This window comes from Nylanderia fulva, unplaced genomic scaffold (genome assembly GCF_048542155.1).
Source record: "Nylanderia fulva isolate GAGA-0341 unplaced genomic scaffold, ASM4854215v1 Scaffold87, whole genome shotgun sequence".
Lineage (NCBI taxonomy): Eukaryota > Metazoa > Arthropoda > Insecta > Hymenoptera > Formicidae > Nylanderia > Nylanderia fulva.
The window spans coordinates 13,315-31,045 of NW_028190993.1; the positions used below are offsets into that span (position 1 = coordinate 13,315).

Sequence of the window (17,731 nt, forward strand, 5' to 3'; positions counted from 1 at the left end):
CCCAGCAAACGTCGATATATAATTGTTACATTGCTATAATTAAACGGAATATAACAGATAATATAACGTGCACGTTACGTGTAACATCCATGTTAGTTGTAATTTCCCACTCATAGATGTAACATTTTAATATAACATATATTACATTATTACATTGTAGTTGTATTGTAATTATATACTAAATAGCACATTGATATATTGATAAGTCAGTGCTTTCTTGGGATATAATGACAATATAAGTACAATGTAATATTTGTAATATTAAAAATGTTATATTTATGAGTGGGAAATTACAACTAACATATACGTTACATGTAATATGCTTAAGTATATAACATTTATATACTGTGTTTGCTGAGTGCCTTAAAATCAGTTCAGTGAATGATCAAACGGGACATTACGGACACTGACATTTCGAATTTGATTCAACGATTGTCAACCGAGAAGGGAATCAACAGTTTGCGCAAGCTGCTTGATAGTGATACGACATCAGAAGATTATGTAGATTTCTCGTGGCCGATTTTCCAAGTGGAGAGATACCTGAAAATTCGCGAACTGTTGGAAGCTCTGGGCGCCAAACAATTATTGAAGCTTGACGCAATCGATTTATGGTAAACGTTTTTGAAGAGAATCGTCCTAGCAGTGTGCACCTTGGCGGTGCCGTAAATCGTGGTGGCGTTTAAATCACGGAAGAGTGCATCATTGCGGATGCGGTCACCGTATTCTATACCGGACAAGAGTCTTTTGTGAGCACCAAGTATGACAACGCGAATCATAACTATCCGTTCGTTTAGCTGATCTATGACAAACGACAAAGAAAAAAATATTCTCTTTGTCGGATGTTATAATAAATTCGCCGAGTTCGCTTCTCAAAATTAAATAGATACTTTACACACAATCAGATACAAATTTGAAATGTGGAATGAATTAATTGCTAATTGAGCAACAGATTCTTAATTATATAAGGCTTTGTGGTATTCACTTCGACCTATTAATTTGTGAAAATTTTTGCGTGTCGCATTTTTAAGAGTGAAAAGATATTTTCGAAACATAACTTTAAATGACTTTAGTATACTTTTAAGATATTTTTTATTAAAATAATTTTTATTTATTGACATAATAAATAAATAAAAGTTTTTAAATTTTGATTTAATATTTTTAAATTAATTCTATAAACAATAAGAATCTTATACATAATCATTAAAATTGATTATTTTTAAATATCTTGTGGATAATCATAAAATATTTATTACAATAATTAATAAATTATTAATTTAAAGTATAAGACAGGCGATAAGAGCCGATCGCGGAAGACAGTGCGTTATCCCAACGAAACTAAATTTTTTCGTTGGAATTAAATATCTGTGCACAAGGCACCAAATTTTACTTGGTCACTGCCAAGATTTTAAATCTCAACTATGAGATTATTTCATGTTTTAAAAAAATCTTGGCAGTGACCAAGTAAAATTTGGTGCCTTGTGCACAGATATTTAATTCCAACGAAAAAATTTAGTTTCGTTGGGATAACGCACTGTCTTCCGCGATCGGCTCTTATCGCCTGTCTTATACTTTAAATTTATATTTATATGACAGAGCCTTGTTAAACTCTTAACTTAATAAATTATTGTTAGATCACGAGATTGCTATGATATAAATTATAATATTACATAAAATCAAATATGTAACAGATAAGGAATCTTGCAATTGTAACTTTTACATTTTTATATAAAAATGTTTATTATATTGAATTACTGAAATACTAATAATTAGAATATTGTTTGCTTTTATTGTGCTATATATTCAATATTATCTGATAATAATAATCTATAAATATTCAAATGTGGTTTATACATATATGTCTATTATGATTTTGCATATTGTAATGATTAATATGTACATTATGTATACATATATCAATTTGTATATGTATATTTAGACTGCAAAATTTTGTAATATTGTAAGCATATACGTTTTTTTAGAAATTAATTTTTTGCGTTACAGTTTCTGCACTTTGTTATGCGTAGAATAATAATATTGCTATTATATTTAAATGATACAAATGTTTGCTGCATAATTAACTGTATGATATTATTTTAAGAAATACAATAATGAGGAACTTCTGACAATTCATTAATTCATGTTTTTGTTATTAAAACGCCTAGGAAAATAATATCGCAAAATTAATTATCGATTAGTCATGAGTTATAAGAAATTAGATCATTAAATGTAATAACAATTTTTCAATCTTATAAAAATGTTGCGTGCATTATACAATTTACGCGAAACGGGCATATTTATATATTAATTTTATATTTAATATTGGGCATTTTTATATATTATATCAATATAAAAGTTATATATATATATAACGGTACTGGAACGTTAATATTATTATATATAATTACAAATGTTGTAAATTTTGTATTTATTTTTAAACTACATATGTATCTCGAAATGTATTTTTGAATCTTTTATTTTCAAATTTAGAAAAATTTTTACAAAACATATTTGTATACACAGTACCGAGTAGTAACTTTTAATGGATTTTTGTAGCAAGTTATATTATAACTAATTAATTTATAAATAATTACATTTCATGTATAATTGTATATGTTATAACAGAAAATACTAAGAAACTTTCATTTTTATTATTATACATTAATATACGATATGTGTAGTGTTGACATATCCTTTTCTTTGGCCGTTTTTATTACATAATTATTTTCTATATAGAATGTGCTATTTCATCTTGTTTAATTATTCAAATACTATTATAAAAGGATAAATCCTCAAATATATTTACAATAACAATTAAGAGATAAAAATAAACGTATGGAAAAAGCTAATAAGCTCACAAAAGAGAATGTGGGAAGTTTATATACTTTCTTGAGAATAAAAGCTCTACATTAAATGTGCAGGGTTTCCTGTAAGTCGAGATCAATAACTCGATAACAACGCATTTTTTGAGCTATATGTTTATATTAACTTTTTTTCTTGTTTTTGAATTCCCATTCATTTTTTGAATGATTGTCTTTGACTTGTGGGACACTTTACATAATGAGAAATAAATTGGCTATAAGAGCTAAGGAGTATACATATATTAAGTTTCTAATGATAAAGTATGCTTTAAATAGCTCGTATTTTTGTCGAAGCTACAAATATATTAATTAATAAGTGTTAAAATTATTACAAATTATATATGACTTAGGATAACCATTAGTTTCGAATAACTGATTATTTCTTTCTGAAGAGTGCTATTATTAATTATAAATTTTAGCAAAAAATTTGGCGTTTTAAATATACATAAATTCTGTTTAATTTAAAGATAAAAGATCTCGTCTTATTGGACACGACAATAATATATATACAAACTAATTATTTTTTAGAAATTAAAAGTGTAAGACAGGCAATAAGAGCCAAATCGCGGATGACAGTGCGTTATTCCAACGAAACTAAAATTTTTTCGTTAGAATTAAATACCTGTGCACAAGGCACCAAATTTTACTTGGTCACGGCCAAGATTTAAAATTGGAATAATCTCTACAAAAGATTTAATTCCATACATCTTGGCCGTAACCAACTAAAATTTGGTGTCTGGTGCACAAGTATTTAATTATAACGAAAAAATTTTAGTTTCGTTGGGATAACGCACTGTTATCCGCGATTTGGCTCTTATTGCCTGTCTTACACTTTAAATTTATATTTATATCACAGAGCCTTGTTAAACTCTTAATTATTTTTTAATACAATTCTATATGAATAGGTTTAATATTTTAAGGTAAGATAAAACAAAAACCTGCATATATGTCAGTGATAATTTTAAAATTGCACTTATTTCATAGAATCCGAATTTTAATCAAGATGATAATTTATATAATGATATTCAGATGATAAGACCATAATGATAAAATGGAAAAATGGAGTTAAAGGTAATATTATTATTGATAATAATATACTGATAAAAGTAATAATTATTTTGTGAAATTTATTTTAAGCCTTATTAAGATCGATCAATTGCGTGCTTTAATTCTATATTGTTTGATTGTTATAAATGTATATAATGACGTAATAAACATATTATGCGCATATGAGCATTACTAGTAGAAACGAATATTTTTTACGACAGATAAGACTAATTATTAAATAATAAGTTTGAAAAAAAGTTTTTCTTATTTTCTCTTTTCTTCGTTTGCTTGAATCGACGAGAAATCTTTTAAAAGAAACAAATTATTAACAATTTTGAGAAATTTCACAAATCACTATATGTAGAAAAAAGATTTATACAGATAAATATAAATAATTTATACTACTTTGATCAGGTTTGTTTTTATTTTCAATCGACCTAGGAAAGACACACAGTTCTTACGAAACCATGTTTGAAAACTGTCAATGGCTCCTCTACGTGTCGCGTTTTCTCGGATGTCATTCACATACCATCGACGAACGATTTCGCGTATCCGGTGTAAATTTTTGCCTGCTATTGATATATTCATTAATTATGTGGGGTTCATATTTTGCTCGAGAATAATTACCAGAGATTCACGCAGCGTGACTGTCAACGTGTCTCCGTCGGGATTATACAACCATATTTACATATGTATATTCTCACGCAATCAAACTTGAAACTTGGAAGCATATGATTATAAAACGAGTTGGACTCGCGAGGAATGATAATTCGGCATTTCTGATAACTCTTATTACGAATATCGTCGTTATTGATAATAATTTGACTTATCATATTTGTAGAGCGCAAACATTGATTTTGTATTTCTTGATTATCTTCTCGTTTATAAACTTATTCGTCTAAGCCAGAAGAAGATAGTGGATTGACAAAAAAATATAAATTAGATTTTAATTTTTTTCTTTTTTTTTCTCGCAAATTTTCTCATTGGAATTATGGGTCAGTGTATCGCATGATTCGATAACAGGATTGTGGCAATCCAGTTATCATTTTTCGGGACATTATTTTTTTTTTTTTTTAAATAGAGAAGGTGGAAATGTATTTAAATAGAGATATATGGAGAGAAAGAAAAACATTTTATTTTTAAAAGAATATATTTTTCATACGTCTGGGGTTTAATAAATCTTTGACCAAGGATTGTAAAATATTTTTTGAGATTACTTTAAAATTATTAAAAGTAAAAAATATTTAGAAAAATAATATGTATAGTATAGATCTTATTTTTCGAAATACAGTAAATATATATGTATCAAGAGACACGGTAGTGTCTCGCGACCAGTTAAGGGCGTAGCGGAGACACCGTGTATCTTAACGCGAGTCGGACATTTGAGTCTTTATAATATTTCGAATCCTCAATAATGGCTGAAGCAATCGAGTTTATACTAGACTTAATCGATAGATTGAGTTCGAATTATATTATGAAAGTGTCTTTATTTCTGCTCTACGTGATTTGTAAGCAGAGATATATAAATGCAAAGTCGAAATATGAAAAATTTCTATTAAGAAACGTCCCCGTCATCATTATCATCATTATCATCATTATCATCATCATTATCATCATCGACCACGCATACATAGTAGTATCGTGCTACACGTATTCACACGTATACAACACATGCGCACACATATATCACACGTACACAACACATGCAAGATGCATGTAGTGGTAATTTTGTCCATCTCGCACGTTTTACAACAGATGGCGATAGTGGCGCTCCGCCATATCGGCAGCGTGCGGGGTTATGTTGGCTAACTCTCTCTCTCTCTCTCTCTCTCTCTCTCTCTCTCTCTCTCTCTCTTTCTCACACACACACGCACACACACACACACTCTCTCATTCTCACTCACTCACTCACTGTTCGTCTTGTGTACTTATTTAGTACATTCATGATTAAACATCTATATGCATTAATGTAAAATTTACTTACAATTAGTTTACTTGAAATATTCAATCTCTAAAGTGTTTATCTTATAAGATAGACAAAAAAATCTGAGTAAATAATAAGAAAAAAAACAAGGATTATTATTGTCATAATTTTTTATCAATTAAGTACTCTCAACTATCCAATAATTAAATAAATACGTACAAATGTGCGCGCGTGTACACACGTACACATATTGATATTAAAGAGATTGAAGGAGAGGAAGGAGAAGATAAAAATTTAAATATTCACATATATTTTCAAATATTATATATGAATTTATAGTTTACATATCTAATTAATAATGAATTTCTAATTATATTAAACATATCAAAATAAAGACATACATGTATTTATCAAATGAATAAAATTATTAAATACAGACTTAAAAAATTTATTAAACATAGACTTAAAAAATTAATTAATTAAACATATTCCAAATTTAGAAAAAATAAACTTTATTTATATATGCAACAGCTTTTTAAACTAAATTTTTAAATTCTATTTTATATTAGACAATTATCTCAATCAACATCTACGTCCACATTAGCTGCACTGCAGACTACCTCTACAGCCACATTATCTGCTCCGCGGATACAGCGTTATGCCAATACGATACATTACATGTACTTACTTACTTGCCTTTACTGTACCAACTCTTGTTCTTTCCACGTAATCATGTTTTTACAGTTATCGTTTGCTGTATTTCTTCCAGCAAACTTTATTTCGTGTGAAGTGTATTTAATTAATTAAATCTCTGCGAAAGATTGAGAAGATGAAGGGATAATTCAAACTATGCGAAGACATGGTTACATGGAAAAGACAAGAGTTGATACAATAATAAAGACATACATGTATTTGTATCCTGCTGGCATAAGGTTATAGAAGTTGATTGAGATTGAAAAATAATAATGAAAATAATAAAAAAAATAAAGACACATGTATTTGTATCGTGCTGGCATAAAGTTATAAAAGTTGATTGAGATTGAAAAATAATAATAAAAATAATTAAAAAAAGGAAATATTCAATCATCATTTAAAAGCATATTTGAAATCTGTAGAATAAACAGTTTTTGCAAAAAATGTGGAGCATTAGAGCTCTAGTAAGTCTAAAAATAAATGTAAACATCAATTAATAATAACTGATGTTATATATATATTATATATATAAACCAATTTGTTGCAATATTCACTATAAAAGGTTGTAAGGGTAAGATGGCTAAAAGTGAATAATTTAAAAGATAGTTAACATAATTTTACATAAACTGAAATATTTCATAGAATAAAATATTTGTAATATTTCGAAGTTTATGTAAGATTATGTAAAAATTATACCTTTACAACTTTTTATAGTAAATATTGCGAGGAATCGATTTATATGAGAAAAATTAAGGTAATTCTATTTTGAAAATATAAGTGACCTTTAAATAACCTTGAAAATCGCCGTTTAGGAAAAAGTCTGTGTCAACTTTTTCTTTTTCGAAATCCTGCAACTTTTATCTAAATTTAATAGAAAATGTATAAAAAATGCTCGACATTAGTACACACACACACACACACACACACACACACATATGGGTAAATTTATATAAATAGGGTGCTTTAGGAGGAATGATCAGGATTCTAGAATATGATTGTACACATTATTTTAAGCAAAGAAGTTTAGATAAACATGTTTAATAATTGTTCTATTCCGGTCATAAAAATATACAAAAATGAATGATATAATCTCTAAAAACTCACCTTTAAAAAAAGGTAAAAAAAGGCGACCAGTTAAGGGCACGCCATTAACAAAAATTATGCATTGCAAACCCATGTAGAATCCTATCCTATTGCAAACCCATGTAGAATCCTATAAAAAATTAATCATTGCAAACCCATGAAGAATCCTAGGCAAAATTAACCATTGCAAACCCATGTAGAATGGTACCCATTGCAAACCTATGTAGAATCCTATGAAAAATTAACCATTGCAAACTCATGTAGAATCCTATGAAAAATTAACCATTGCAAACCCATGTAGAATTGTATTAAAAATTATCCATTGCAAACTTATGTAGAATCCTACATTGCAAACCCATGTACAATAGAATTGTATGAAAAATTATCGATTATAAACCCATGTACAATCGTAACAAAAGTAATGAAATAAAAAAAAAATTGCGCCAAGTGAAAGTAGAAACTTGTACCAGTGGAAAATTAAAGTTGCAGACATATATAGAGTCGTATAATGAATCAGTAAAAATTTAAATTTGCAAATGTAGAATCGTACCATAAAAAAACTTATCTTTTAAAAAAAAAGATAAACAAGATGCCAAGTCCATGCGCCATGTGAAAAAGAAATAAAAAAATTTTAGTTAAAAAAACTGGGAGCGCTGCTAAATAATATTCTAACAATATTAAAATTAAATTGTTACTTTTAAACTCATTACAGTTAAAATATGTTTTGTGTTTAAATTAATTAATGTTACTTTAAGGTGCATTGTAATTTTGAAACTTAGCAGCGCGCCCAGTTTTTTTAACTAAAATTTTTTTATTTCTTTTTCACATGGCGCATGGACTTGGCATCTTGTTTATCTTTTTTTTTAAAAGATAAGTTTTTTTATGGTACGATTCTACATTTGCAAATTTAAATTTTTACTGATTCATTATACGACTCTATATATGTCTGCAACTTTAATTTTCCACTGGTACAAGTTTCTACTTTCACTTGGCGCAATTTTTTTTTTATTTCATTACTTTTGTTACGATTGTACATGGGTTTATAATCGATAATTTTTCATACAATTCTATTGTACATGGGTTTGCAATGTAGGATTCTACATAAGTTTGCAATGGATAATTTTTAATACAATTCTACATGGGTTTGCAATAGGATAGGATTCTACATGGGTTTGCAATGGATAATTTTTGTTAATGGCGTGCCCTTAACTGGTCGCCTTTTTTTACCTTTTTTTAAAGGTGAGTTTTTAGAGATTATAATACTTACTGAAAAGAACACACTTTGTTTCATAAATGAAGATAAAATCATCGAAACTTATCTTTTTTTTAGAATATAGTTATTAAATTACAAACTCGTCTCTTCTATACGCAATGTAAACAAATATTTTATTTTATCTAGTTTATTCCACACTCTTTATTAATTTAGTTATTCTATTTATTTTATTTATCATTTTTAATTGTTACATTTTATTTATTATTTCTTGATACAGTTTATTACTTGATCGTAGTTATTATTAATTTATTTATTATTTACTTATTTTTTTTTAATTTAGACGCTCTGACTTTAACAACTGGATGGGTCGAAAATTACGAAATAGGTCGTTATTTTTGTAAATTCGAAGACACGCATTACGTACCAAATAAAATGATGGCAGAACTTTATCCGCACGATGCCGCTATAATTGAGGAGAAAAACAATATCAAATACGGTATACAAATGGCTAACTATAAGCACAAACGCAGTAATTAAGACACGTATATTTTATTGTAAATTATACTCATTTTTAATGTAAGTATTATAATGTAAGTATTATCAAAAAAGGGTGTACATTTTAATCTGTTTCTGGATAATCTGTAGCGCAATTGAATAGTAAATTTAACATAATAATAATATAAATAAAATTACTAACAATTCAATAAAGTGTTCTCTTATCTCATTCAAATATTAAAAGATAACTCCATTTTAAAATCATAACTTTAAAGTATCACACATATTTCCAAGATATATTACAATTTGTAAATCAAAAACTAAATTCTACTAAGAGTCTAATAAGGCTAACTATTTATTATTAGAATATCTTGTCAGAAACAAAATTTCAGCTAATAAATCATGGAAACGATACGAGATAAAGAGTGACAAGAGTTACAAAAACGGATAATATTTCTGATTGTGAACGAGATGTAACATAAATCGATCAAACTATCAAGGAGACTAATGATAAATATATTCATTTAATTACATTATAAATTATATTGTGAAATATTTATTATAGTTTGATTACATTTTTGTTTTTGATCATCCAACGTTCAATATGTTAACACATGAATAATTTATAATATCGACTCTGTATTATAATATATTGCTGTCATGACAAACCAAAGTTTTAATCTAAATATTTCTAATGATTGTTCTGCGACATATATAAAACAAACTAAGAAGCATCATAGTACTAGGTTTAAAGAACATCGGAATAATATAAAATTAGATATTACTTCGCCTTCTGTTATTAGCAAACATCTGATTTCGATTAGAATAGTTTTAATATTTTACATACTAAAAAACATGTAAAGAAGAGAAAGTTGTCAGAAATGTTTTTCATTAAAAAACTTAATAATAACATAAACTCACAAAAGGATACAGAGAGATTAAATAAAATCTACAACAAAATAATTAAAGTCGTATAAAATAAGCTTATTGATAGTTTTAATATATTGTTGACGATCATCGCTGTTTGACACGTTGATTACTGTCTCTCGCTTTTAATTTCTGCTTTTTGTCATAAAGTGTTATAATGTTTATTTCGACAAAAAATGTGAATTTTGCTTATATTTAATTTTATAATAAGTAGTAATATTATAAATAATAATATTATCATTGCAGTTCTGCACTTGGACAGTTTTGTGCGTTTTTTGTTATCATCTTTATAATTTTTGTAATTTTTATGTTTAAAATAATTTTTTAGTGTTTCACTTTAAAAGGACTGCAACCACATGGTCGAATCGTCGTGATAGTTAATAAATTGATTTCTTGCTAGTTTGATTGATTATTTAATTATTCCTATTTACTGATTAGCGATTGAAAACAATTACGCGTACAATTTTCTTTGCCTATCCTTTTCAAAAATCTCCAAAGATCAAAACGAGCATTATTTGAAGACTTTCAAACCAAAAAACTTTTAATGTTTCCGCAAAGAAGGAAAATTTTTCTAAAAAGAGGCTGCTTATGAAAATGTTCACATTACTCATGTATATATATATATATATATATATATATATATATATATAAATATGTATATTATAAAACTACTTGAATTCTTTAAAAATCCTAGAAATGTATGCAAGCTTCATGTATGCGATGTTGAACAAAAATAACGCTAAAGTATTTAATTGCAAAACGATGTTTTGGGATAATTAACTTACAGGAATTTAGATTGTACGAAACAAATATTAAACTTTTTATTTTGGCAGGTACAGAACACATCTTTTTCCCACTTTTTTGATTAAAAAGTAGACGAACAAAAGAGTGGTAAAAATAAAAAAAAATAACTCAGACTATTATATTAAATTAGACGCGAATCTTTAAAAATATTCAAATTGCAAAAACGTATTTATTGCAACATAAAAAAGTACGATTTTTTTTTAAATATGGCGCTTTTCTGCTTTAATGCTATTCCGTATTCATCTACCTTTTTCTATCTTAAAGGCGCATAGATCGAATAGAAGTATTGAGCTTCCCTTCCCATTTTCGTGGTTTCTTTGATTCATATAGTCACGTGACAACTCATGGTGGGAGAAAGCATAAAAAATCTCGATTCTGTAGCTAGTATGAGTTTTCAGGTCTGAAAATGAGGATAGGACATAGTGCGGAATTCTCTATAATATAGTAAACATAAGATTTGCATTTGTACTCTCTGCAATCGGTAAAAAAAACAGTATTACGGTAGATTTTTCATGGCTTTGATACAGTTATTATCTGAAGAGGTGATAACCATCATTCTCGGCTGCAATAATATAAGTATTGAGGATATTGTGAACTTTAGATGCACGTGCAAGCAGTTCCAGTGGGCAGGCGAATCCAAGAAGTTTTGGCAAAAAAAATATTTGCAGAGGTAACTCCGCTTGTTGAGACCTTAAAAGATTATGTAAATTCTATAAAGTTCAGAGACTATTATAAAAATATTGCAGTCGTAGTATGTTTATCAAATGTTTTGTGAATGTACACAATATATACTCTTGAGATATTCTCCGAATATTATCAATTTGTATTTGTTCCCCATGACTTATTGTTTTGAACTAATATTTATAGTTATAAAATTAATATTTTTCATTTTACTTTAATATTTTTTATATTTTTATATACTTTTATGTATTTTGACAAACACATTGATCCAAAAATAAGATCGAAACGTATCCATAAATAAAAAATAACTTTTACAAGAAAATATTTACTAATATATACAAATTACAACGCCAGGTTTATTAATTAGCACAATTTTATTCGATTGTTTTATTTTATTGTTGTTATTTCATTAATTAGTTTTGTAAAGTAATATTTAAAAATATATATCAATGATGGTGTGAATTTTTAACTTGATATTCTTAATAACTCCAAATTGTAGTTAATTATTTTAAATATTTTACGTATTCGTTTAAAAATTATTAATTATTGAGTTATAATTATTGAATTTTGCAATTTTAACATTTAGTTGTATATAAACATTCGAAAGACAGATAATAAATTATTCACACAATATAAAAAAGCAATTATAAAAATTTGATTTTTTTATATCATGTTCTTCAAACATGTAAAAATGTTTTTTACCAAGTTTTAAACAATGTAGGTTCTCAAATAATAAAATTGTTAAACGATATATATATATTGCTTTGTCAACTGTTTTAGTATAAATAATCTAAAATTTTTTGAAGGTTGTGCATTTGTTGCAATAAGACAAGAAGATTTACATTTTGATCGATACTTTTTATATATTATGCATTTTATAAGATGTATTATTTCACAACTTTATTAATGATACAATAGCATTGCCTATAATGGGATTTTCAAAACTTTATTAAAATATTTTCTGTTGCAATTTTAGATGGCTTAATGCGAATAAGGACTGGTATAAACTTCTCGAAAAAAGTACAAAAAATGAGCAGGAGAAATCTAAACTAAAACAGCAGTATAAAAAATTTGACTTTGTAAAATTGGGAATCCATAGTGCACGTTTAATAAAAAAAATTGTGTCTATACTAATTAGTAAACATTTTACTATCAATGATACAATAGATAATTTAATAGGTTTTGAAGAAGTATTCAATGTTAAATGTATGAATACAATAAATGATATTTTTAATATATTCAGAAGTGGACCACGTGATCTCACAATGATTGTTTTTTTCATTGATGAAATTAGAACCTGCCTGACTCAATTTTTACGGTAGATTTTAATATATCAATAATGCTATATATAAATATTATAGAGACTAATAAACTTTTGCACAGTTAATTTGGAACTTTTTTTTAGAAAAGATTGCGATCTGACTAAAAGATATTGCTATAAGAAAATGTTTTACTTTCTGAGACAATGTTTGGTGAATGCAAAGTGGGAAAAATTTAAAAAAAAACCTCACAGCAAGCAACTTATAGAACGGATGGCTACTATTGTGGCCCAATGGCTTCAGCCTGAAAAAGAAGTATTATTCTCGTCCATAAAAGCATCATTAAATAATATCAAACAAAAAGTACTGAATCAGCTAAGGAACAAATATCCCGACCATTTAATATTCTCTACGTCCGCCGATAAATTTTTATATTGGGAAAACAACAATATCGACAATAATTATTGGAACGAAGCAGAAGGAACCCAGATCATGGATGCACTTCAGGAATATTTATTTGATGACTTCAACTTTCCACAAATGAACTCAGAAGACAAAAAATTGGAACACAGTTGTATAGATAATGTAAGTTATTATAAATTAAAATACATAATAATAATGACTCCTCAATTATTATGCTTATATACATATTTATATGTGCTCGTTGTATATCTTAAAAACACGCTCTCTCTCTCTCTCTCTCTCTCTCTCTCTTTCTCTCTTCTTTTCTTTCTTTACTTAATTCTCGTAATTTTTTAAATAGGTCGTAGAAAATAAATGTGGTCGAAACGTAATTTTCTCAATAATATATCTCAGTGTGGCCAGAAGACTTGGTTTACGATGCGATATAAGACTAAATAATTTAACACTAATAATATATTGGAAACCCGATTAGTAAGTAATATATGTTAATATTAAATTAGGAATTATCTGAATTTTATTATTACACACACGCACATACACCAATGCACATATATTACATTTTGTTTTTAGTGCCACGAACAGCTTACAAAATGTAAGGTGTATTAACATATGTACTTATCGCTACATTTGTCGTAGCGAATATTCTATAATTCCAATTGATGCGGTTGGTAATTATTTGTATCTAATTAATATCAATTTTGACTCTTTTTAATTAATAAATTTGTAATTTTGGCAAAAATACGAGTTATTGAAACACACTTTATAAGATGGAGAGAATATACATTTCTCGTTTTCTTCTTTCGTAATCATAGCTTTGTTTTTACGTAATTTTACAATTTTTTTATTTTTTAGTTACTACTAGAAATCTTATATGTATTTGACTATCGACCCTATTACAATAATACTTTCATGCAAATTCCACATGAAATACGTAATTATAGATAATGGAATCATAAAAGGAGTAACCAAAAGGTGTGTAAATACAATTCATATTATGTTAATATATATATGTCAATATATATATATATATATATATATATATATATATATATATATATATATGTAAAATAATATCAATACAAGATTTAAATTTTCTTTCATAACATATACGTATAACTGTGCACATATCATTATTTATATTCCTTTATAAATTATATCTATAATTGAATTAGCTGTAATTGAACTTGCTCTGAATGTCTATTTATAAATTACTTAAAAAGAAATATTATTTAAAATTTAATATTACATTTCCCAGAGTATAGTTTACTTTGATATAGAAAGACAGATAGATGAAAAACCGAAATTTGTGATTGGAATGATCGTAGTACATGAGTGTAAAAGTGGATATATATATAAACGTAAATCTAAAACTAGTACTGCCGGTGTAATAGTTGGATGGTACATTAATAAACACAAAATTACGTTTGTGAAAAATGAAACAATGTATCCTCGTATGCACTTCAACACTTGTTGTAATTTGGGAGATCCAGATGACCTTATACATTACATAATTCTTACGGAAAATAATGAAATGTGTTGCGTAAATGAAGGTATGAATATTATTAAAAGCATATTGATGTTTAATTATTATCTCTGTTCAATATGCCAGCCTATCTCTTTATACACAAAAAATATATATATGTTTTTGTTATTATATTTTCTTTATTATTTTAGTTATTTTATTTATTTTAGTCATTATATTTTAGTCATTATATTTTATTTATGAGATTTATTATTGTTTCATTATTTAATTTTAGTAATCATTTATTTATTTTTTAATCGCATTTTTTTAATTTAGACGCCCTGATTCTGACATTTGCATGGATCGAAAATAGTGAAATAGGTCGATATTTTAACCAATTCAAAGGCACGCATTACGTGCCAAATAAAATGTTGGCAAAACTTTATCCACATGATACCGCTAGAATTGCCACCCGATATGGTAAAAAAGTGGCTACTTATAAGCAGCAGTGCATCACTAACAAATAACGATTCGTCGAATCGACGTCGCCTCAACATCTAATCGATTAATTCGTCGTCGATTCAACATCGAATTGACGTCGAATTGACTATCATTCCGCGCTGAGTAATTAGAGCGCGTAAATGTTATAGTAAATTAAAATTATTATAATACAAATGTAATATCAAAAAGAAAAGCATTAAGATTTTGGGCATCCTTGCGTAACAAGTTAGTAAATTTTAGAAAATTATATTAGAAATAATATCATAGTTAGAATAAAATTGCTAATTATATAGTTATAAATGTGTAATTTCATTTATTCATTTATTCAAGCAAACAGTTTTCTCTTACGTTATCCAAGTAGTATAATGATTTTAAAATAACAAGTATATTTAGATTATTCTTATTATATGTATATTTTCCTTAATATTTTTGTAATAAATAAATTTTAATATTTTGTGTAAACAACTTAAGAGTCTCTTTTACACATATATGCACTCACAACTACAATTACTATTTAATTTATCATTTTAATATTATAATTTTGTGTAATTCTATTTGTTTTTAACTTTTTTTTGTAATATTTAAATTTTATCAATTTTGCTATGCTAAATTTTTAGAGTGTTTCATTTTGAAGTGATTTCTTAGTTTCCTATAAAAATAATTATAAAAATAAATGATACATGTCATTAAATAATTGAAATAAAATTGTCATTAACAAAATTAAAAAGTGACATATCTTGATCTTTTTAAGGCGAATTTTGATCACTTTTTTACAGATTAGACAAAACTACGAACACATTTACTGTAGGATTATATGTATAACTTATGTTACATTTCTCATTTTACCTATCCATTTTTTCAAAGATCTTGAAAGATCTAAAACGGATATGCATTATTTGAAAGACTCTTCAAACATCAAGAAACTTTTAATGTTTCCGCAAAAAAAAATTCTTCTAAAAGAACCCAGCAAACACATATACTTGGAAATATAAAATAAAATGTAAATATATATAAAATATATATTAAAATAATATATATTTCTTACACATGTTTATTAAAAGAAATTAAACTCTAAACATAATACGCTATTATTTCCTTTTAAAAACATTTTACAAAATATGTTATAAAATCATCGATTAAAATAAACTTTAAAAATTTATACAACATTTTTTCAGCAAAATTAATATATTTATTTCCAGCAAACACTGATATATAATTGTTACATTGCTATAATAAAACGGAATATAACAGGTAATATAACGTGTACGTTACATGTAACATCCATGTTAGTTGTAATTTCCCACTCATAGATGTAACATTTTAATATAACATATATTACATTGTAGTTATATTGTCATTATATACCAAATAGCACATTGATGTATTGATAAGTCAGTGCTATGTTAGTTGTAGTTTCTCACTCATAGATGTAACATTTTAATATAACATATATTACATTGTAGTTATATTGTAATTATATACCAAATAGCACATTGATGTATTGATAAGTTAGTGCTATTTTGGGATATAATGACAATATAACTACAATGTAATATATATAATATTAACAATGTTACATGTATGAGTGGGAAATTATAACTAACATATACGTTACATGTAACATGCTTAAGTATATAACATTTATATACTGTGTTTGCTGGGATAGTACTTACTGAAAAGAACACAATTCGTTACCTAAATGAAGGTATGAAAATTATTGATATTTTATCTCTTTTTGAAATATTCTTATTAATTTACGAGCTCGTCTCTTTCAAACTCAAATTAGAAAAATATTTCATTATTTTCTTCTAGTTTATTATAATTCCTTTATTAAGTTATTCTGTTTATTTTATTTATTACATTCTTTATTGTATTTTATTTATCATTTTTTGTTTCACTTTCTTAGTTAATCGTAGTTATTATTTATTTATTTTTATTCGCATTTCATCTTTTTAATTTAGATGCTCTGACTTTAACAACTGGATGGGTCGAAAGTAGCGAAATAGGCCATTATTCTTCTGCATTCGAAGATACGCATTACGTACTAAATAAAATGATGGCAAGACTTTTTCCGCATGATGCAGCCATAATTCACAAAAAAATAAACGATATCAAATATGATAAACAATAAGTGACTACCTATAAGCGCAAACGCAGTAATTAAGACACGTATATTTTATTGTAAATTCCAATATACGCCCTTCCTTTTGATATGATACTTATTATAAATGTAAGTATTATATCAAGAAGGGCGTACATTGTAATCTGTTTTTGGATCATCTTCAGCGCAATTAAATATAGTAAATTTAACGTATAAGACGGGCAACAAGAGCCAAATCGCGGATGACAATGCGTTATCCT

At 26.6% G+C, this 17,731-nt stretch overlaps 1 protein-coding gene across 1 annotated transcript; it reads left to right on the plus strand.

The window, feature by feature from the left end:
* The first annotated feature begins 381 nt into the window (after positions 1-381).
* On the plus strand, positions 382-13,879 carry LOC114939255 (F-box only protein 21-like). Its single transcript, XM_085489552.1, has 4 exons — positions 382-611; positions 12,972-13,043; positions 13,131-13,569; positions 13,748-13,879. Exons 1-4 carry the CDS (start codon positions 382-384, stop codon positions 13,877-13,879), a joined length of 873 nt encoding a protein of 290 aa, XP_085345678.1.
* The last annotated feature ends 3,852 nt before the right edge of the window (positions 13,880-17,731 follow it).